The sequence below is a fragment of the Cavia porcellus genome, unplaced genomic scaffold, assembly GCF_034190915.1.
Source record: "Cavia porcellus strain 051 isolate PalLab524CR breed Dunkin Hartley unplaced genomic scaffold, mCavPor4.1 scaffold_11, whole genome shotgun sequence".
In the NCBI taxonomy this organism is placed as follows: Eukaryota; Metazoa; Chordata; class Mammalia; order Rodentia; family Caviidae; genus Cavia; species Cavia porcellus.
The window spans coordinates 48,321,480-48,344,534 of record NW_026947494.1 but is presented as its reverse complement, the minus strand read 5'-3'; the positions used below and the strand labels follow the sequence as shown (position 1 = coordinate 48,344,534).

At 34.5% G+C, this 23,055-nt stretch overlaps 1 protein-coding gene across 12 annotated transcripts in view; it reads left to right on the top strand.

Annotated features, from left to right (window-relative positions):
• Pde4d (3',5'-cyclic-AMP phosphodiesterase 4D) overlaps positions 1-23,055 on the top strand; it is a 1,361,839-nt gene that overhangs the window by 479,039 nt on the left and 859,745 nt on the right. For all 12 annotated transcript variants that reach the window (XM_063258692.1, XM_063258681.1, XM_063258684.1 and 9 more), the window contains one exon: positions 5,060-5,289. In XM_063258692.1, the coding sequence (XP_063114762.1) occupies positions 5,060-5,289 (230 nt within the window). The remainder of the gene's footprint in view (positions 1-5,059; positions 5,290-23,055) is intronic.

The window sequence follows — 23,055 nt, the reverse complement described above, 5'->3', positions numbered from 1 at the left end:
CAGGCTCTTGAAAACACTGATGTACCCTCATCCGCCTGTCTACTGGACCTGGCGCTCTGCTATTTCCGGCTGTTCTTCAAAGTCAAAATCACCGTGCAAGGTAAACATGTTGAATCAATTAAAGACATCGAGCCTGCCACAAAAACACAACTAAAGGTGCTCACAAAGGAGGACTTCCAGAAGTATTTCAGAAAGTTTCAAGAAGGGCAGAATAAATGCGTTTGAATTATATTGAGAGGGATTAATTTTAATGTTTCTTTTACTGTAGCTTTTAAAAAATGTAAATGTTAACCATGTTTCTATCAAACAATATATATATCCCAATGTTATATGATATATATATATGTATATATATATATATCCCAATGTTTTATGATATATATATATATATATATATATCCCTATGCTAAAGACAAATGAGTGATTTGTTCTCAGGATTGAAGGAAATATAATTGGATACCTTCAACAGAAAATAAATAAAGGAAAATAATAATAATAGTAGTTAATGCTTATCCATTGTAGGGGACAATCAATATGAAATTGCTTTAAGTATATCTTTCACAGAGATGTATATTCTAATGTTGACAATTATCACATTAAAATTACTCATCTGTCAGCTATTCTATATAAGTTTCTAATTACCACAAAGAATTTCTTTATTATAATCCAAAAATTTGTTTAAAATTCATTCAAATACTTCAGTGTTTCCTTTCTTTTGAAATTGTATATCTTGAAACTGATTAAGAGATATTTCTTAACATTAGTGATAGGAAGGTGTTATTTCATTTTGCTATTATGACTTACATTGTGCTTTTAATTTTAAAAAATATACTTCACCCTTGCAGACAGGTACTTTGGAGAACTGGAATATATCCTTCCAGAATTTTTCTATGAATATGACTTTTCTGTTTTGTTTTGTCATTATTTTATAAAAGTGAGATCACTCTATAACCTCTTCTTCTCATTTAACATTATGTCATGAACATAGTGACATAATTCTGCACATTATTTTATTAACTTCATAGTATTTCATCATGTGATATATCAAAATTTATTAAGCCAATCCTTCACTGCAAAAATTAGATTATATCTGCTTATTTACTATTATAAACGAGCAGCAATGGAAGTCTTTGTGGCTGTATCTTTGCCAAATAATCTTATTAGACTGTATCTAAAATGGCAAAAAAATCAGTTCTCAAAAGTTAATGCACATAAAAATTATACTTCTCAAAATTTAGCATACATAAAAACCATAGTGGAGTTTTATTAAGACCCCGAGGCTCTGACCCACAGGGATTATTATTAGGCAGATCTATCAGAGGACCTGAAAGTCTGAAATTCACAAAGTTCTTTCTGTGTTTCTAATGCAGAGGTCCTAAGTACCACATTTTGAGAAATAATGGCTTGGAGACATTAGAAATATTATCTTTTTTCTCAACTCCTTGCAAAGATGCCATTTTTAAGCAATGACACAATATACATATTACTCTGCTAGTTAGATTTATATTTCTTTTAAAATTAAGGGCATTCCTCCTCCTGCTGTCTACCGTGATAAAGCTGTCCCTTTATTTCTAAAGGATAATTGATGCACTGCAATGTGAAAAAAAAAATCACATATTGTACTGTTCTGAATCTAGACCTCTAATGTTTTATTTTTAAAATCAAGATATAAATACGGGAAACTGGGGCTTAAACTGACAGTATCTGAGCAGAAACATAAACTTTATTTTTAATAGAGCTAATTCTCTCAAAAGGAGTTATCCCTTGAGGCAGTTTTACCAAAAAGAGAACCTCCCAGACATTAAATCATTCATCGAGTAAACTGGGTTATTATATGAAGCACTTTTGCAATTGCAATGCTGATACCCAGAGTGGACAGCTAAACACTTAACAAAGAAAGTTAATTAATTTCAGTCGGTTACATTTCAGGTGACTATAGCTTTGTTGGACTCAATCTTTGTTCTTAATTCTGTTCACTGCTATTAAGTCATTAACTCAATTATGACTTGTTAATAATCTAAGAGACTGGATTAGGTTTGCAGCTCTGTCCTTGCATGAGTTTCCCCAGTAAACAGCCTCTTTCTCCCAGTGTAAAACCTAATGGAGTACAATTTTCAGTCATTTGTAAGAAAATGGATGCAATTTGAGACCATAATATTATGCAAAATAAATCAGATACACAAGCTGAGATATCACGTTTTTTTCTGATATGAGAAACTCAAAGTATAAATAATTTAAAATAAGAACAACATAATAGAAAACAGGAAGAGTTCTTTTGTAAATGGGAAGGGAATCTACAGATAGGAGAGGAAAAGAAGGGGAGGAGTGGTGAAAGGGAAGTAAAAAGAGTTATGATATGTTACGTAACTGTACCAGCTCCCCCAAATCAATGTCATCAGTATATCCTGCAAACAGGTACTAACAAAAATTTCGTATATTAAATACAAATAAGAAAATTATATGCGTACAATATTATTCTTTGTTTCCTGTACTTGCCATTTCCCTCAGCATTCATTTTGTTGTGGGTTATTACAAAATCAGAGTGTTTCAGAGCTGAAAGTGGTGTTAAGGTTTATTTTGTCCAAACTCCTGATTTATGCCTAAAGAAACAAGTCTGAAAAAGTTGAGTGACTTCTTAAGACCGCATGAGTAACTGGTAAACAGTAGGACTCAGAATTTCTTATCCCCTGATTTAATCTCAAATTATCATTACTTTCAAATGTTTATTTAGATTTGTTCTAATTTAGTTCTGTTAGTTTTTTTTTTTAATTATAGTGTGAGGCATATTAGATTGTGCTCCATTAGTGTGTGTCTTACTTTTTTTTCTAGTAGTATTTACACTGTCAAGGGTATATAACTGTAAAGTAATAGTTGGTAACACCTGCTTTCACCAATACAGATTTGAATTTGAATCCTTGCTTTTAGAGTAATTAGCCATCCTAGTTTGTCTGGAACCAGGGAGGTTCCCTGGATACAAGACTCCAAACACTAAAATCAGACTCTTCTAGGTAAACAGTAATAATTGATCATCCTACTTGCTATGTAGTGATGCTGTTTTGTAGATCTCTGCTTCTTCATAAGTAACATGAGAAAAATAGCAGGAATTAACTCTCAAGATTTTAATACAAATTAAAGGAGAGAACATATACAACAGTACCACTTAATAAGTACTCAGTGAATATTAGCCATTATTATTGTTGGGTTTTTAAAAATATTATTTTATAAAGCAAATAGATTCCTCAGCACAGATTTGAAAAATTTAGATTTTTAAATCTAAGATTGGAAATAAAAGAGTATTTTTACTTCTGTCTTTTTTTTTTTTTTTAAGCTACGGGTATCTTTCTATTATCCTATTTGTTCATAGTGATAGACAATACGATGCAGAGCAGAATGAATGAGTCCACCACTGCGTGTCCTTTCATGTTTTCAAGATACAAGGAAGAGAAACATTTTCTACTTGAAAACCAGGGAGAATAAGCATCAAAGGCAGCAGAGTGCAATGGAAAGAAAAGGGGAATAGCCTGTATTCTAATCAAAATAGCTGCTATTTTGCTGGTGAATACAAACTCCATGTTAGATATTGGTGCTTCAGATTCTTTGCATCTGATCTAGACGTGATTATAAGAGGTAGATATTATCTCAATTTTCAGAGAAAATCATCTCAATTTTAGAGAAACAATTTCAGCATACCTAAGTTAATTTCTCAAAAATAGTAGTGTAATAAGAAGTGCAATAAAGGTTTTAAACTAAGTCTGGATCAACCAAAGTTTATATGGGTTTGACTTATAGTCAACAAGCTAATTTAGGGGAAACTACTTTGTCTCCTTAGGTGAGTTTCTTTACTGAGATTACTCAGAAAAAAAGAAAAAAATATTGCTTATTACATTGCAGGCAGTCAGTTATGCATATAACATGCACGACCTCATTTAATTCCCCTAGGTAAATATTCATTTTATTTTTTAAAATGGACCACTAAGAGAGGTTAAGCAACACTGTAAGAACATTCTTACATCATAATGTCAGAATTCAAAAACCAAGCCCTCAAATGAGTGCAGTGTAGCACAGGGCTATAATCACAGCTGCTTAAGACTGAGATAGGAGGATGGTGAATTTGAGGCCGACCTGAGCAATTTACTGAGCAAGATACTGTCTCAGAATTTTAAAAAGGCTGGGAATGTAGCTCAGTGCTACTGTGCTTGCCCAGTACTCAGGAAGTTATGTGTTCAATCCCTAGCTCTGGAAAAAAGAAAAAAGCAAGTAAAAAGTCTTTAAGGCATGTTTTTAATATATTTGACGATTCTATGTTTCAATATAGAATATGACAAATACTAATAGAGCAGATTTCCAACCACATAGGACTATCTCTCGTGTAATAGTAAATTTTTGCCAGCTACAGTCAAAATATTAAATTTCTACTTTATTATAGAATTGATATGCCTTTTCATGTGAATAATGCAGATCAAATTTGCAAAATTTAAATGTGGCTTAAATTCTACTGGATTCTCAAATTTTCTTTGCATAACTTTAAGAAATACCTTCTCAGGAAGTCTTACAGCAATTGGCAAGAGGATATTAGAGAAATATTAAAACATGTTATAAACAATGTCCTAAGTATAAAGAAAAAATACAACTCATTTTCTTCTTCTCTTTTCATAGGCATCTATGTGCCTGTAAGAAATCTACATATTCTGACATATAAATATATCAAAATACATAATAAAATTATTTTTTGCAATTTATTTCATACAAAATATGAAACTAGTAGTTTCCTTTGATTTTGTAGAAGTCATATACAAAGTTCATAATTTTCTAAGATTTCTGGGGATGTCATTTAGTTGCTACAACCAAGCATATATTGTAAATAACCTACTTGTAAAATGAACCTGGATTTCAGGTATGGTTTCTGATCTTTTCACCAAATGTTGTCCTGTTCGTGTTGTTGATATCTAGTTAGCATTTGTCACATATATGTTTCACTTAATTTCTCCCTCAGCAGAATATAATCTCTTCATATAATGATAATGTACTGAACTTTTACTTTACTAAACTTTTGCCTTAGGCCTCTGAAGAAACACTGCATTCTACTAATGAAGAGGAAGATCCTTTTCGAGGGATGGAGCCCTACCTTGTTCGACGACTTTCATGTCGTAATATTCAGCTTCCTCCTCTTGCCTTCAGACAGTTGGAACAAGCTGATTTGAAAAGTGAATCAGAGAACATTCCACGACCAACCAGCCTCCCTCTGAAGATTCTGCCTTTGATAGCTATCACCTCTGCAGATTCCAGTGGGTGAGTGCCCTTGGATGGCTTTTCCCCATTTTATATTATACATGGTAATTGTTTCCTATGGTCTTTTGAGTTTCAGTAGCTTGCTTGATTTGAGTGACAGGACGATGGTCTTTCTAGAAAAGCAAAAGGGTGATTTTTCTCAGGTAGTATTACCTATGTAAGATGAGGATATTTTAGTTAAATTGTTTTAAAAAGAAGCATTGAAAATGGTATTGGTGAATGCAAATAAACATCAAGGAAAATGGAATCATGCCTGGAAAATTAATACTGGCCATATGTAATTTAATAAAAAAAATTTTAACAAATGAAAACTAATGGACAAATTATCATATGGGCATACATATGTGGAAAAAATGGGTAATGTTTATTGATAGAAAATGATTTGGAATCAAGAATAGATTATACTATATTAAGATCAACAGAAATATGCAATTATATTAATGAGTCTAGTTATTTGGCCTTTGTCACTTTGAGATGAGGCTAACCAAAATATTGTTTCAGTTCTAACATATGGCATTTTTATTTAGCATTAATATTTATAAAAATATCAGTCAAAGTGACATTTTCATAATAACTTGCTACACTGCAGAGTAGAGTTTTTAACATTTTTCTTCGTGTTTACTAGTACAGTTTTTACTCTCTAGTTGCAATATCACCAAGTTACAGTTGTGGGAGAAAATTAGAAAACTGTTTCATCTAATATATGTTATCTGTTCAGCTGCATTTTTAAACAGCATAGAAAGGAAAGACGTTGAAGAGACCATTAAATGGACAGACTCTCGAGCATTTTTTTAAGACTTATAGGATTGAGTCAATTTATGCTATAGATGCTTTCATTCTCTGCCAAGTATAATGTATTTCTAGGGAAGATGCCTTTTCATTTTGCTAAAAATCACTAGAAAACTTGTGCTCAAAAGAGAAATATGGCCAGTAACTCAACTGTAAGACAATGAATTTAGTTGTTTTAAGTTGTTCCTGACCAATCCAAAAGCCCTGTGTTATTAATAGATATGAATAAATTACTACTAAGTTTATAAGAAGGAAATGAACTCTCACATTGAAGTAATGAAAAGAACAAATATGTTTTTAAAATGAATGACATATATATAAAGGACCACTAATTAGGTGTATACCTGAAGGAATTAACATCAGTATTCTATAGACATTTTGAATGTCTATATTTTGAATGTCTAGCTATATTTGTTGAAGTACAATTCACAAGAGGGAAGATACAAAATCAACCTAGATACCTGATAGTGGATTAATAGGTAAAGTATATCTGGTATGCATACATAATGGAGTATATAATAATGAACAACAAAATTGTATCATGTACGAGGAAATTCATGGAACTAGAGATCATGTTAAGGGAAGGACTCTAGACTCAGAAAGTCAAACATCACATTTTCCCTAATATGTAGAACCTAGGAGCAAAAAGATGATATGAAAATAGAAGGAATGATACTAGACAAAAGAAAGAATTCAGGAAGAACGTGGTCAGGGGCATAAGGAAAGCAATATGAGAGTGGAAAGGATCAAAGTATGTTACATTCATCTATGAAAATGCCACAAGACCAGTATTCTGCAAAAATACATATAAACTCATAAAATATATACTGGAAAAATAAAATGGTAAGTTTCAGAAGAACATACATATACTTGGTCTCATTAATCTCCTACTAGGGTAGGTAGGAATTTTATATGCCAACTTGACCTGATCATTCTTTGAAAATTACTGTTGTCCTAAAATGATTTTCCTGATCTTTGGCATCAACATAACTGTTGTTCTTCTGAGTAGAGGGCAGGATTCACAGATACATGATGTGTCAAATTTCCTAGTGTCTCAGTAACTTTCCTCATTGGTGAAACATAATACCCATCACCCCCTGTGTAAAGGAGGAGAACTTTTTTGGGTTATGTGTTTAATCCATGGTTGGCTGCTTCAAGGCAGGAAGAAATAATGGAAGGTTCTGGAAGGGGAGAACTGCTCACACAATGGCAGCTGGGAAGCAAAGGGATAGGAACACGCCCTTCCAGATCTCATTCCCAGTGATCCACCTCTTCCACATCACCTATAATGGCCCTGTAGTCCAATCAACTTACAAAAGTCCACCTAGGAGCATTTGAAACTGTATGGGTATCCTTAGACATAAACTATGTCTCTCAAACACTCCCAGGTCCAACAATCTGCAAGACAACTCTCAGAACTCAGCCAATGCTCATTTCATTACTATGAATTTTTTTAACAAGTGTTCACTCATTTTTCTTTTTTTTTTTAATTTTAAGATAGTGAAATACAATTTAAAAAGACAGAACAAAGCCAATCAAGACAATGCAGTGAAATCGGTACAGAACTTCAGAGCAGGATACTGAGATAACAGTAATAGGTGTCATAGTGTATCTTATTATCCTCACGATAGTTGTCCATTCAATCAGGTATAGCAAAATCAAACCAAAAATACAACACTATAAAACCAATCAAAACAGAATATGAATAGAGCAAATCAATTAATCAGAACAAAACAAAACAGTGAAAACTATTTTGGCCTTCAAAGACAAAATAGTAGGAAATCCTCCATTTTTGCTATGTTGTGTACTGTCATCCTTCCAAGAGATGCTCAGACCTCTGGCCCCAGGTCAGCATAATCAACCCAACAATACAAGCATTTAGTTGCTTTATGTACCTTAGTTGTTATCAACTCTGGCTGACCTGGAAGCCATCCAGTTGCTAACAAGCCCCGCCCCGCACACAGAACATTTGATTTTCAGGCTGCACTCCAATAGGCTCACAGGAGACACTGACTTACTCTCTTCCTGGCGTGCCTGAAGCTCACCTTGCTTACCAGAAAGGCTGGTTCTTGCTTTCTTGGTTGGTCCTTCAAGTTCCAGCATGGCTGATTCTCAGGAGATGCTGACTTATTCTCTCCCTGATGCGCTATGGTTTTTATGATTAGATTCAAAGCTAAATCAGTAAAGGGACAGACACATGGGAAAAGTCTGGAGGAAACCAAACCCAGGATTCCAACAGTCCCTTGTCAACTGGAATAAGAGGGAATGCATCTAATTTCTCCAGTAATGACTTACAACAATACACATGATATGGTTTCATGGTAATACCTTCAATAAAGGACACCTACTAAGAATGCAGTATCTTCATTTTCCACTGGGAGCTAGTCACCAAAGTACCCTCTGCCTACCACATACCAAAACTCTGGACTTCCAGGAAGAAACAATGATTCATCATCAACTATTCTCATGTCCCATTGTCAGCCTACAATGAGACGTTAGCAATTGCACTTTGAAGTAAAAGATGCTTTTCATACCAATGGATTTAGTTCCCATTATTTACATTACAGCATTTAGTATTTCTTCTTTTATATCGATATGTCTGTTATAAATGAGTAGACCGCATTGCTCTGCATGTGTCAGGCAATGTGTCTAGCAACTGTTCTTTAGAAGGCCATGCTATGGTCCTGAAAGTAATTGTGTCTGAAAGCAACTTTGGCCTGCAACAATGAGTATTACAGATGACAGCTACTAGCTTCCCCATGAATTACCTTGTTTAGGAGACTGTGTTCAATAGAGCTCTTAATTATGTACACTTCCATGACTCTACTTTGAGCTTATTTCTAAGCAGTGTGAATGTTTTCAGATGTATACTTTTTAACAACTTCCTTTCAGTATCTCTGAGCTGTAAGGTTGTATTTGTTGTGATTCAGCAACCTTTAAAACATTTGAATAAGCATAGCACAGAATTGTTAAGACGTGGGATGATAAAAATTTTGAATTCATACACTGATTAGTTTCTGATTTAGTGTAAGATCATTCATGCTTCTTGGGTATTTATTAACTCTTCTTGATGTGGGAGAAACAATGACTGATAGTTTGGAATGTTATGAATTTAACAAAAAAGTGACCTAGAATGTCATAGTTACCCATATTCCTCCTAACTAATATCCTATCCACTTATTTTAAAAAATCATTTTATTAAGGTATAATTTACATGGTGTAAAATATGTAAAATTTAAGTGTATATCTTGATTAATTTTTAGATATTTATGTACTCATATAATCGTATTTCCTGACTTTTGTCAGTTTATATTAGCTTTGCCTTTTTGTGAACATTGTATGATGGGATAATATTGTTGTATGTTTTGTATCTGGCTTCTATCACCAACTTTTAAATATTTATTTGTATTGGTGTGCATTTCTTCAGTTTGTTTCTTTTACATAGTATAACATTCAACATTCTATTTGTATTGTAACTTATTTTCCATGCTACCCTTTTTACTAATATACATTTAAATTGTTTCTAGTTTGGGTATATTATGAATAAGGCTGTTGTATATTTCTTATATAAGCCTTTTCATGAATATATATACTAATTTCTCTAGGGTGTATTCCAAGGAACAGAATTTGAGTCATAGGCATTTTTTTTTTATTTTTAACTGCCTAACAGCTTTTCAAAACAAAGTTACTTTTACCCTCCTATTAGCAATGTAAGGAAGTTAGTTTTTCTATCTCCTCAACAGATGATATTTTTGCTCATTCCGTTGAATGCATAGTGGTATCTTACTGTGGTTTAATTCATTATATATTCTAGAAATGGGAACACATAATGGATGTATTATAAAGTAAATGTTTTCTCCTAGTCAGTAACTTACATTTTTACTATTTATTTTTAATATGGTGTTAAGGCTAAGGTCGCTGAATTGTGTGTGTGTGTGTGTGTGTGTGTGTGTGTGTGTGTGTGCGTGTGTGTGTGTGTGTGTGTGTATGCATATGTGCCTGGAAGGAAAAAAAAAAAAGATCACTGTGAAATAATCAGGATAAAAAGAATATAAGATGCCTTGAAGTAATGCAGTGAGGTGGGAGGAGGGGCAAATAAAGGGGGGAAACAACAAAAAAGAAGAGAGCAAATTGTGCAGATAGAGAAAGAGACGGAAGGCAGAAGATGACCCAGTTTAATTGGGGAAAAGCTGATAACAAATATGGCAGTGAACTCCAGGGCAAAGACAGTTGGTCCTTTGGTTACTGGATAATAGAAACAGGACATCCAGGCATGAATGTCCAGGAATCACTTGAGAATGAAATGACCCACTATTTGCACTGATGGTTGACAGCAAGACAGGAAATACTCAAGAGTGGGGGCTCTGGACATAGATGATATAAAAATCAGTCTTGCTGCACCAAACACTATTTAGGTCACTTTCAAGAGTTACTTAAGCATCTCCTAGTTTCTAACTTTACAAGGGCAAAAGTAGGACTAACAAGGGTGTCAGCCTTATGAAATTTATATAAAGGTGAAAATATTCAGTGCTATTTTTGTAGTGTTATAAGTGCTTCATATATAGTAGCAACAGCTACTACCAGCCATTTATGTTGGGATAATACTGTATTGCTGATTTCTTTTGTAACTGGCTTCAAATGTCCCATATGAATAACTCTTGGGTGGCAGTGGATGTTCTAGCAGATGTGGGAATCAGTCAGAAATGTGTTCCCAGTTCAGAATGCGAACTATTGACTTGTGGCATTTGCATCATGAAGTCTTTATCTTTCTCTTGGCCTCTGTTCACCCATGTATCCTTCTTTTCTGTGCTGTTCAGTTATGTCTAGAATGACCATGAAAATCCTTCTTACCTCCACATAGCTTCCAAAAGGAAATGCTGACTTCCAATTATTTCCTGCCCAGAATTCCCAGAAAGAATCCGGAACCTCTTCCAGCCCCAATTTAGGGGCTTAAGTTTTCTGAAAGATTCATGCAGCCCTAGATCGTCTCAGGACGGGTTAGTTTGCCACTCAGATGGCAGTTACTCCTTGTACAAGAGGTGGAACGAAGAAAGAGAAAAGGGAGGCGGACTAAATCACTCCAGCTATGCATCAGCTACAATAAAAGGAGCACCAGGCAGCAAGTTGTTCCCTTGTGACAGGATGGCACAGCTCTGGATAGATGTGTATTCAGGGGTATGTGTGGGCGGAGGATATTACAAGCACTTTCTCATCACTGGCATCCTATTACCTGTCTGGTGGAGTACATTGGGTGCATTTATATTCTGATGTACTATAAAAAAAGGAAATGAAAAGAATTTGAAGGAACAGTGCTCACTCTTGGAGATGGATTCAACTACTCAACAAAGGGGAAAGATTTTTGCTCCATATATAGCTTCATTGTACAAGGATCCTCCAGAAGTATTCCTTTGAGCTGTGAGCCATTCATGGAGGGGCTGGGCTCAAATGCTAGCTAGGGATTACATTCTTTGATCAACTACTCATCAGCTAGCCTTATTGAGTACAAACAGTACACTAGAGTAAACATAAAACAAAATACAACTTGCAATATTTTATCACTAAATTGAAATCCAAACAAAAGAAAAGAAGAAAAATAGGCATATCTGATATTTCAAATTTTTAAGTTCAAGAGGTATTAAAAGTACATATTTCAGATTTGAGATATGTTGATTAAAAGGATTTATAGAGCTAGAGGGTTATATTTCAGTCTCTCAAGGGATTCTTGTGTTCAAGTTTTAAGAGATAGCTGATAAATTCTTATTGGATATTATGTGAAAAAATCAATACCTTGCTAAACAAGATTGAATATGGAACTTATACTTGTGATTCTGAATGACTGTTCAGAAATAGTATTCTTGAGGTAGACATAAGTTTAAAAGTACTCACTGCAAAGCAATCAAGAAAAAATACTTCCAATAATCTTGAAGATGTGTGCAATGTAAAAGACATTGGTTTCCTTTGTCTTTGATTCATTTAAATGCAATTTATTGCATACTGTTTAAATTTCTCAAGAAACAAAACATTACAGGCATTTTTATTTTAAATCACCAACTGGTCTAATTAAATTTAATCTCATTTTATGTTTAAAATTTATTATTTTAAGATTAAATTTAGTCTCTGAGAGTCATAGAGAACTTTTTTTTTATTTTTTGCTCTATAATATATTGATAAACATCATTTTATTTCCAAAATCAATAGCAGTTCTTATTTACAATAAACTGTAAAAAGTACTATTTTGCCTCATATATCATAGAATCTCTATAAATTTTAGATTGTCTGCAATATCTTCACTGTGCAAAATTATTAGGTATTTATCAAACTTAATTTCTTTTTCAGCCTTCTCATTCTGTACTACTCTTTGGCATCTTCATTAAGGATACACCAATATATAGTATACTGAACTAATATACAGTACTTTGACACTTTAGTTTATATCTGTGTTTACCTAATAATTGTACTACTGGACAGATTTATTTTATAAATCAAAGTTTATTTCATCAGATTTCCATATTATTGCCAACACTAAAGATAGTGGTGGTTTACACACATCAGAACATTTGGTCTTCAGTTTCAAGAATTTCTTGTTAATTTGAGTTGGGTTAGTACTGTAGATTAGTTGGAGATTTCTCAGTTTCTAACAATGAGCCCACTGGAAAGTTTATTTTACAGTGAAAAGTGGTAGGGAACAATAATATGCCAAGCTCAGAACAAAACTGAGGAAAGCACTTCAGTTTATCAGATAGTATTTTCTTTGCCACAAACACTAACTTGCTGACCATCCTTAAGTGAAACTATAAATCACTGAAGTGTTTATGGGGACATTAAATTCTTTGAAGACTCTGCTTTTCATCCTATAATATCCTGTTTATGAAAAATGTAAGCAAGATCATTCTTGCTGAATATTTATTATGTATACATGTATGTGTATTGTATATAAGTTCAAATTTAGTGCATCACTTTAAGAATCCCCAAGTACATCACTTGAAGAACCCCAAAACAATAAAAATGTGCTGCGCTAAAGTTCAAGAAATGATGGAGTTATCAAACACTATGAAAGGGTCAAGAGCTAGGCATTGAGACATATGCCAATAATTCCAGATACTCAGAAAAGCTAAAGTGAGAGGATCACAGGTTCAAGACCACGCTAGGCAAAGTGGCAATATTTCTGTCTCAAAAAGAAAAAATAATAATAAAAGTAAAGGGCAAAACAATTCTTTTTAAAAAATTGCAGGTAGAAAAAGTACTGTTGAAAAAAATGCATGACCTCTTATGTTAAAAGCACCTTTTTCTCTGAAAATGTTAGGTAATTAGTTATAATTCATTCCAACAATTTATAATTTAGATACCATGTATCATGCTTATTTCTCTTGTTTATGAGGAAATCCTTTTATTAGAAAAGAAAGAAATACTCAAGTGTATTATGACATTCCAAATCTGTGGAATTCAATAAAGATTCCATTTATTTCAGATATTTGATAGCATTTTATGACATTTCTGGATAATGGATTTTGTTTATTTGATGGGTAGCATCATTTATGTTGAAGTTGCTAGCTCTGAGATAAGGAAAGATGAGACCTTTGTCCTCATTTCCAGATAAGCTTCATCATAGAGTGTTCTGACTTTTACCATAATGTGGTTCCTAAAGAGTTATGACTAAATGTTGAATATCATAAACACACACACACACACACACCACCATACACACACACACACACACACACACACACACACACCACCATACACACACACACACACACACACACACACACACACACACACACTGCTGTGTGGGTGCTACTCATAGAAATTAAAACTTGTAACACAAAAAGAATTTAACAGACATAAGTAGGATAAAGATAGTTTATACAAAAAAAATAAATCTTACTAATGACATTCTGGAACTTTCCAATCCATCTTTTAGTTCTGTATTTCAGGAGTGAACTCTCTCTTTGTTCTTCCAATATCCTCTTTACTCCATATGTTACGGTCCCTATTAACACATGGTTGTGGCTTTTTTTTCCCAACATTATTTAATTCAGAGTATTTTTATTTCTTGAAACCACATATTTACCCATAGGCTACTAAATGTATAAGCAATCAGCTCAATCATGTATTAGTCTTGTATTAATATATTTACATTCATGCAACAAATAGTGTCTGTTATTTACTATATACTGAGACAATTGAAGAGAAGATTCAAGAAGGCAAAATAGCTTCCTCCTTCATAGAGTATTGCATTGAGTAGGAAGCAGGATATAGGAAAGCATACAATGACAATCTTGTTTGTTACATCTTACATATAAATAAGACCAAGTATGTTTACTTGCTTGGTACTAAGTGAGTATCATGGGGAGAAGACTAATCTAGGATTGTGAGAAACTGAAATCTCAGTAGATTCTTAAAAGAAGATGACACATGCAGAGAGAACAGCAGGGATAAAGTCCAGAGATGAGATTAAGCAAAGTCTGCATTTAGAAATAAAAATTGTTAAAGCACAGCTGGACCAGCAGATCATTTGGAAGGTACAATTGTCAATAGTTACTAACTTTGTGTATACCCAAAATATGAGAGCTTGGAATAACTCATTACTACTAAGGATCCACAGTGTAAACACTAAAAAGGTTAAGAGTTGGGTTAATCCAAAATTGGAAAGTGCAACAGCAAGCAGAAATACCAAAACAACACCCAGAATTCAGAGGCAGATTTATTTTATGTCAATGGGCAATGACTGGGATCATTCCCAAAATATCAGTTCCTGATCTCTGGAGGTCTAGGGCTGATATGGGGTAAGCAAGGAGAAAGTAAAGAGGCGGAATGGCTTGTCTACTGGGGATTTGTTCTTACAATATGCATCATGGTGACCAGTCACAAAAGTAACTGGAACTAGACCTGGGCAACTAACAGACTGAAGTACACTGGCTTGGGATGGGGAAGCAGGTTCTGCTACAAAAGTAATTGTAATGCAAGGAAAACAAGGGAAGGAATTTGAAGCTCTTGGTAAAAGAGTGGAGGCAGGGACTGCTTGTGGTAAGCAAAGTAGATACGGACTTTCAGGACTATAATTATGTTCTGATATGAAAGTGTTCAGTGTAATCCAGAAGTCTCCATGATATGCATCAAGCAAAACTAGAAAACTGAGAAAAGAGAAAAGATAGAAATATATTTCAAGAGTATGATGTTTGAACCTTAAAATTAACTGGTAAACATAATGTACAGTGTTTTCAAGATGTAGGAGATGCCCGAGAAGGGAATGAGTTCAATAGAAAAGAAGTAGTCAAGGAACTGAGATTTGGGTATGCCATGCTTCATCACATAAACATTGTAAGTCACTCAGAAGAGCAGCAGGACTCATGATGTGAAAATTCTAAGAGAAAAAAAGCCAGTTTTCAATGATGAAATAAAGAAAAACAGGAGATTGGCAGAAGTCTGGCCTGAAGAATTGACTGGGAAGATTTCAAAGAGAGGGGGAGCAATGCTCAGTGAGTTGATGTGAGTAATCAGGTAATGTGTAGAGTATGCTTCACTTCTTATCATGGAAAACAGAAGAAGCCTCCCCTCCATGCATCATAGCAAGTAGCATCAGCACGGAAAAGCCCAGTTTAAAACAAATCAGGAGGTGAGGTGTCTGTGTTAGTAAAGAGGCTCCAGAGGACCTTCCTGAGTAATCAGAGAAGAACAGAATGGAAATTGAGACAGAGGATAGAAATCCTAGAGTAAAGTAAGGATGAGAAACTAAAGAAACATGCCCACACACAGTGGAAGAACTATCTCAAATGGTTCTCTGAGATATGAGAATTCAATACGTTTTTTAAAGTTGGTCCAGTTGTTCTCTGGCAGATCTTCATTCAGGTGGAAGGGCAACTGTACCACAGCTAGTAAGTCTTTCAGAAACTATGGATGTTGTCCTAATACAGATAAATGAGTTGACAGTGGTACTATGTAGTTCCTAATACTTTCCTCGATGGTTGGAGACAGCAGCAGCTTTTGGTGTTTGGACACGTTCACAATTTCCACATTGCTCAGTTGCTTCCTAAATTTATCATTGGCCCAGGAATGTGGAGAGGGATTGATATTTCTAAGATGTGATTTATCATTTTCAGTCAGAGTATTATTTTATTTTAAACAATTTTTATATCTAATTCTAGTTATTTCACCAGTTTTTATAACAACTTAGATGTTCTAAGTTTTCCTCCGAGAATGTCCTTTCTTAAAAATGACCATTGACTTACATACTACTGCTTTCTTAAACACTCTAAAATGCTATTTCTGGAATACAGGCATTATTCCAGTTCACCCTCATGCCTATTTTAGCAGTAAAATCAAGAATGAAATTGAATCCTAGGTAGACACTTCTATTTGTAGAAAATATCCTTTGGTAAATTGGGTCATGTTTGTGACCTTAGTGATACAAGAGAAAGGCAGTGCATATAGTTTTTCCCCTGTCTTGGATACAACATATTTTTTGCAGGTTTTAACTTACAGCAATCATCAAATGGCTAATTTTCATTTAAAACTATTCGACAGAATTGCATTGTTGAAATGTTGGACTAAAAGCCTATATATAACATTTATTGCCATAAATGTTATATGGCAAGTGGCTTATTCTGATATCTGTGACCTTATCATGGCTATTTTTTATTGTATTTTAACACATACCCCTTGAAATAGCATTTGTGAATTAGAATTTCCAACTATAAAGTATATCATGCCTAAAAAATGCCTTTGCAAATAGTATTAGTTATGCTTCACAGAGATCTAAGCACAGAGGACTATATTTGTTGTAAGAAATTTAAAGGTTAATTGATTTCTAGAGGGTTACTACAGCCAGTGAAAGCTAGAATCCACATCTTCTTATTGTGATTTATAAACTCTGATATGTTCTGTTCAATATCTACTGAAAAAACTAAGATGAGAACTAATGACTTTGAATTAATTATTTCTATGAAACTTCACTATGTCAAAAGCATCATTTGCTGTTGACAAAACAATGAATGGGTGATTGTGAAGATTCACATTTATGAGTCATTATGTAGTCATTAGGATGATCATTAGGATAACTCCATAGCAACTTGAAAGTATTTACGGTTTATCTGGAGAAAAGCAAAATACACAAGTGTCTCCACTTTGAAGTTATAGTATTATAAAATGCCTTCATGTGACTAAGAAATGGAAAGTAATATTGTGATTATTTTTCTCTCAATTTCATATCTATGGATAAAAATACATGCTTATTAAATGAATAGGTTACATTAATGATTATTCATTATTTATTTTCAGTTACTTTCAGCAAAATATCTACTGAGTATAATGTATATGACCCACACTGTTTGAGGGCCTTGGAGTATATTATGAACAGATAAAAACAAAATTCATATTTTGTTGTTAAGATGCAATATAATGGAGAATTTTAGCAATTATGTGATAGATGGGATACTTGGGCTTTTTTATAATTCTCCATAATTTTATAGAGCTCTTCTTTTGTTAGCAACCAACTTCCCATAAAAAGTTTGCAACAGAAACCACTGACCATGCAAAGCTAAGAATTAGTCTCACTAAGATAAGGGAGATCACATTTAAACTTGGTGTGTTTTCAGAAAAGTAAAGCAAAGAAGGTCATTTACAGAGTGTTAGATCCAAGTCTGCCCATTAGAAAAAATGGTTGTAACTATGAAGAATTTAGGTCTTAGTAGCATTGGAATAATGGTGCCTTGATGGAGAATGAGGCTTACAAAGCAAGTCTTGATTATTAAACTGTTAGACTTGATAAAATAAGCACTTTTAGTTGGTTGACAGTCTTATTTTTCAGGAGCAAGCATTTCTTGGAGCAAGTGCTTGACTTATTTTTCCTAGTCTCTCAATTGCTCAGCACCAAACCAAGCATTGACCCAAAATTATTTAGTACTGGGACTGAAAGTATTTCAGTTACCACCCTTACCTTCCTGTGAGTAAGGCTGGGTTGGATGCACATTCAGCCACGAAGAACAGTTCTTTGTTGCATCTTTTTAAAATAAAAGTTTTAAACTTAAACTACTGTCACCCTTGGAAATATAGAAAACATGGTTCTTAGAATAGTTTCGGGTATGAGAACTCAGGGAGGTAAGATTCTGAGCTGGATGGGTGGTTGGTCCATTCGGTAATCCATATAGTTTTTGAGGAATCTCAGAATGGGTAGAAGAAAGGTTCATCCTTCCATAAGGAAAGATACAAGACACCAGTATTCCTTCTGCTTACCTTTCTGGCACTTACAATGAAGCTCTCAGACAGTGGTAGTCAGTCTGAAGTTCCCAACCAGAACCAACCTGACAGAGTAGCTCAAATGCACAGCAGCGCATGTGCCATTACCAAGTAGAAAGGTCAGTGTATGGTTATGGAATAGTATGGCCGGGACAGTATGTGCACATTTAGTGAGCAGAAAGTTTTCAGTTGACTGTTTCAGCATGCTCTCTGTTCATTGCCTTTGCTGCATCTTGACAAGCCTAGCTCTTGAAGCTCTCTGTCCATTTTAAGTTCTAAGTGTGTTCTTTTGATGAATTTCTCTTCTTGTCTATGTTCATCAGCATTGATTTCTGTTTTTTGTAACCCATAACCCTGTCCCTTGTATTTACCATGAAGCTTTATCACTCTACTCATCAAGGGACAAGAAGTAACCTGACTTTACAAGAACTTAATTGCAAAAACAGTATTTAAAATTTGTAGGGAGGAACCAAAGGGAAAAATTTATTCTTGTTTCAGTGCAGGCTTTACATAAGAGGACAACAAAAAAGAGGGTACAGAGAAGAGTCCCTTGAGATATCACTGGCAAAGTTCATAAAACTCTCAATGAGGAGATAAGGACAGAGTTTTGTTGTAATTATTCCCTTTTGACTATTCAAGCTAGTAGGCTTAAAATGAACTCCTAATGAGAGTGGTTTGCACTGCAATTAATTAAATGCATGAAATTACAAACCGCATGTCTTTTCCCTTGGATAATCTTCTTCTTCTATAAGTTTCATTTTGTTTTAATTTTTCTTTCTTGGTCCCTCTATTTCTTGCTCATTGTCTCACTCTCTTTTAGAAGTTGTCCCTGAAGGAAAATTATCTGTGATTGCTATTAATTTACTAAGAATGGAACCCCTTTGTATACAGAGCACACCTTTGTCTTAACTCTTTTTAATAATTCATTAATCAGAGGCATTTCTGGTACAAATATCTTCAATACAATCATGAGGAAAAAAGATGAGAAACTGCATTAAACTGGACAGATTGGTGGACACCTGTAATCTCAGATTCCGGGAAATCAGGGAGATTGAAAATTCAGGACCAACCTGGGCAGGTTAGTTACATAGTGAGACCTTGTATCAAAAATTAAAAAAAGAAAACTACTGGATGCATTTTAGTAATAGAGTACTTCCCGAGCATAAAATACAAACAAAAACAAAAACCTAAACAAACGCACAAAACACACTTTTTATGGATGTCTTTATCTTTTAGTAGTAATGTCTTTTTGTTATAGTGTCAGTATGTTTATCTAACAGTACACAAGAATGTGAGGGACTTAAGAGAAGGTACTTCAAGTATAGATCATTCTCAAAACTTCAAATAAAACTGAAGTGCATGCCTTTGCCTCCTGAAAATTCTTTCACCTTTATGCATCAGTTTTAACTATCTACATAGCTTTCTACTCTCAATTATAATTCTGTGCTTCAAAATTTGTTTTCTTCTTTTAGCTTCTCTCCTTAGAAAATGGCTATTCACTATGGAGTCTTTTTTAGTAATATAGGAGGGAATTAAGAAGGCTATTCTTTGTGAGATATAAATCATTTCAAATAACTTAGTGGCATGTTTAACTGCTAATGATGATATTGTGGAAGAAATGGATGGATATTGGAATTTACAAATTCTTCAGAATGTTGATTGCATATGCAGTATTATTTTTATAGCTTAGAAAAGTATGATTAGTTTAACAAAACGTGCAATTGGAATAGTTTGGAAACAGAATGTATCAGCAAAAGTAACATTGAGAAAATTACGCATTACAAACACTGCATATATATATATATATATATATATATATATATATATATATATACACTTTCTTGGATGAACACAGTACTCTTTCTTCTTTGTCTATTAATTTTAATCTCTGTCATTCATTATTAAAGTCAAAGAATGAAAAATACCACATGATCATGGACCAAATCTCATGCTAAACACTGGGTATGTCTTATTGTGTTTGATACTCAAGATGATATAGGGTAGTTGCCACTATTCTCTTCTCTTTAAAGATGAGAAAATTGAAACCTGAAGAGGTTAATTTCTCCAGCATCAAGAGAACTAAATACAAACCTCTGAAAGTCTTTGATATTAACTAGATATATCAGAATGTTCAATTTCAGTTTTAGTACAATTCTGTATTCTCCTTCAATTTCCATAGCTGCTAATGATTAGAAAACTTTTGTTTGATTCCCATCTCCCTTATAAATATCTGAACATTTTGTGATTTCTTTCCAGGTTACCCTTTCTTTCTAAAGAAGGTCCTAATACCATCTAATTGCCTGAGTGGATAGCATGGGTTGAATATTGTCAGGGCCAGTCCACCCTTACCTAGTGCAAAAGAAAATGGAGGGGATCAGAATTCCTGGAACCTTTGAAATCCTGAGAAAATCCCAGGTAAATTCTCCATATAGATCCTCCACACCTGCAGGAGCATTAACCAATTAGTAAATGTACTTTCAGAATCAAGTGGTATTTGATGTGTTGGTTTTAAAAGGCTAATGTACCTTTAGCAAATATCAAAGATTTCTCCTAGAAGTAGCTTAAACATAGTGGTAATCTGCTTTAATATTCATCACATAAAGCCATTATTATAAATTAGCATGCTTAAAAAAAAGCCCTGCTCATTTTGTTTCATATTTGTTGTCATATAACTCTGAGGTCTGTTATTAAACTGCCACAGATTATTGCTCTAATAGTTCAAAAACAATTAGTTTTAGAAAAATAACTTTGTACAGAACTCTGTTAGAGTATGTTAACTGATAAGAGAACTGAAATCAAATGGCATTTTCAAAAACTAAAATTGGCATCAATTAAAGTGCTCCTACCATTTTTCTTATTTAAAGGACATTTTTATCCAGGAAAATGACTGGCTACTCAGATAAACCTCATATCACAACACCAAAAAAGTTGTCTCTGAAAGCTTCTAATTTCCATTTAAATTTTTCCCAGGACAGCATTTTGTAAGTACAAGAGAACAGAATATTACTTGGAGTGACATAGGCTGTATATCTGAGATGGAGATATACTATCTACAAATTTTTAAAATCTAGGTTTTAGTGAGAATTTCTAAAAAGGATTTATAAAGATCTTAATTTTTTTTCCTGCCAGAATGTATCTTTCTCATAAGGGGAACTTCTAATCTATTTTTCTTGGAGGTATGGAATAAGGATACAAATTGAGGTTGGAGGCTTTGAGGGGATAAAAATCATTTTTAAGTAGATATATTCCTTTTCCTACTCATCACCTTTATTTTTGGCTGTAATTGCCTTTGTAACATAAATTTATATTCCTCTAAGTGAGTAGAGAGCAGGAGGTTTAGGTTAAAAGTGGGGTTAGTGGGTCACATCTTCACTTGCGTAGAATCAAAGAACCTATAAGGCAACAGATAAGACTAACTCTGAGCCTTAGATGAGGAGAGCTATGCCACTGTTCTTATTGTATCAGTCAGGGTTTACTAGAAAAACAGATATAGCACAAGCTACACAAATACATAAGAAATTACAAGATTAGGAGGATAGAGAAAAGATGGCAGATAGATAACAGCAGCTACAGAGGCTCTCTGAGATAGCCAGCTTAGATTCCAGGAATGGTGCAGTGTGGGGAGTCCTAAGCAGAGGAAGATATACCCTGCCAACCCAGGAATGAACTAAGCTGAGAGAAACCAGTTGGAAATGTAGTTCAAGTGCCACGACTGGAACAGCTAAAGTCTTGGTGCCACCACTTGAACTTGCAGATTGAACTCACTGCCATTGCCATGCCTGAATTGGCACAGCCAGGATAGCCTGCTAGTTTCAACTCACTGCAGACACAAACACTCTGAGAGTGGGAATAGGCGAACCAAATTGATAGCAGAGCTGGCAGGGAACCCTGCATCAACCTGCGGTAAGAGGAATAAAGACCTTCCCATAGACAAAGAGACTCCAACAGAGAACATTCTGGGACCTGGCAGACTGGCCAGAGCAGGGTGCTGCAGTGACTTCAGTCACATATTCCCCTCTCAAGTGGAATTGGTGGGGAGCACTTGACCTGGGTGATGCCACAAACTGAGGCCCAATAAGCTAGCCCAACCAGGTCCCTGTACCTGGCAGTGCACCCTAACGCAGTGAAGCCTTCAGTAGGTTGACCTGGAGGGGCGGACCCATCATAGGCTGCCCAGGTCTGTACCTCCTACTACACTGCAGTGGGTGGGACCACCTAGTCAGCACGCTTCAGACAAACTGAAACCATCAAAGAAAGAAACTGGGCCTCCTATATATGCCTGTATGGAAGGAACAAAAAATATGAGAAGAGGAGGCAACAAGAAAGGGTCCTCAGTCCCCAATCCTGAAAACACTGATCCAGGAAAGATAAATGCAAAGGAGAATAAGGACAAAAAACATGCAATATCAGGCATGGCATCAACAGACATAAAGTGATATCTCCGGGACCTCATTGACAAGTTCAAAAGTTAAGTGCTTAACCAAGTAAAGCAAGATATAAGTAGAATAGTTAAAGAAATGCTAAGCACCTCCCAAGAAAAAACAGATGGTAGAATGGAAGAACAAAAAAGGGAGAATTGTTTGATGGAGAATATAGAGAAAATGTAGAATACATGAAGCAGGTTCAAAGAGATTACCAGGAAACTAAAAACTCTATTGAAAGCTGGCATAACAGCTTGAAAGAAACTAAGGATAGATTATCTGAACTGGAGGAAGGTTTGTAATGTGAGAACATAAAAGGAAA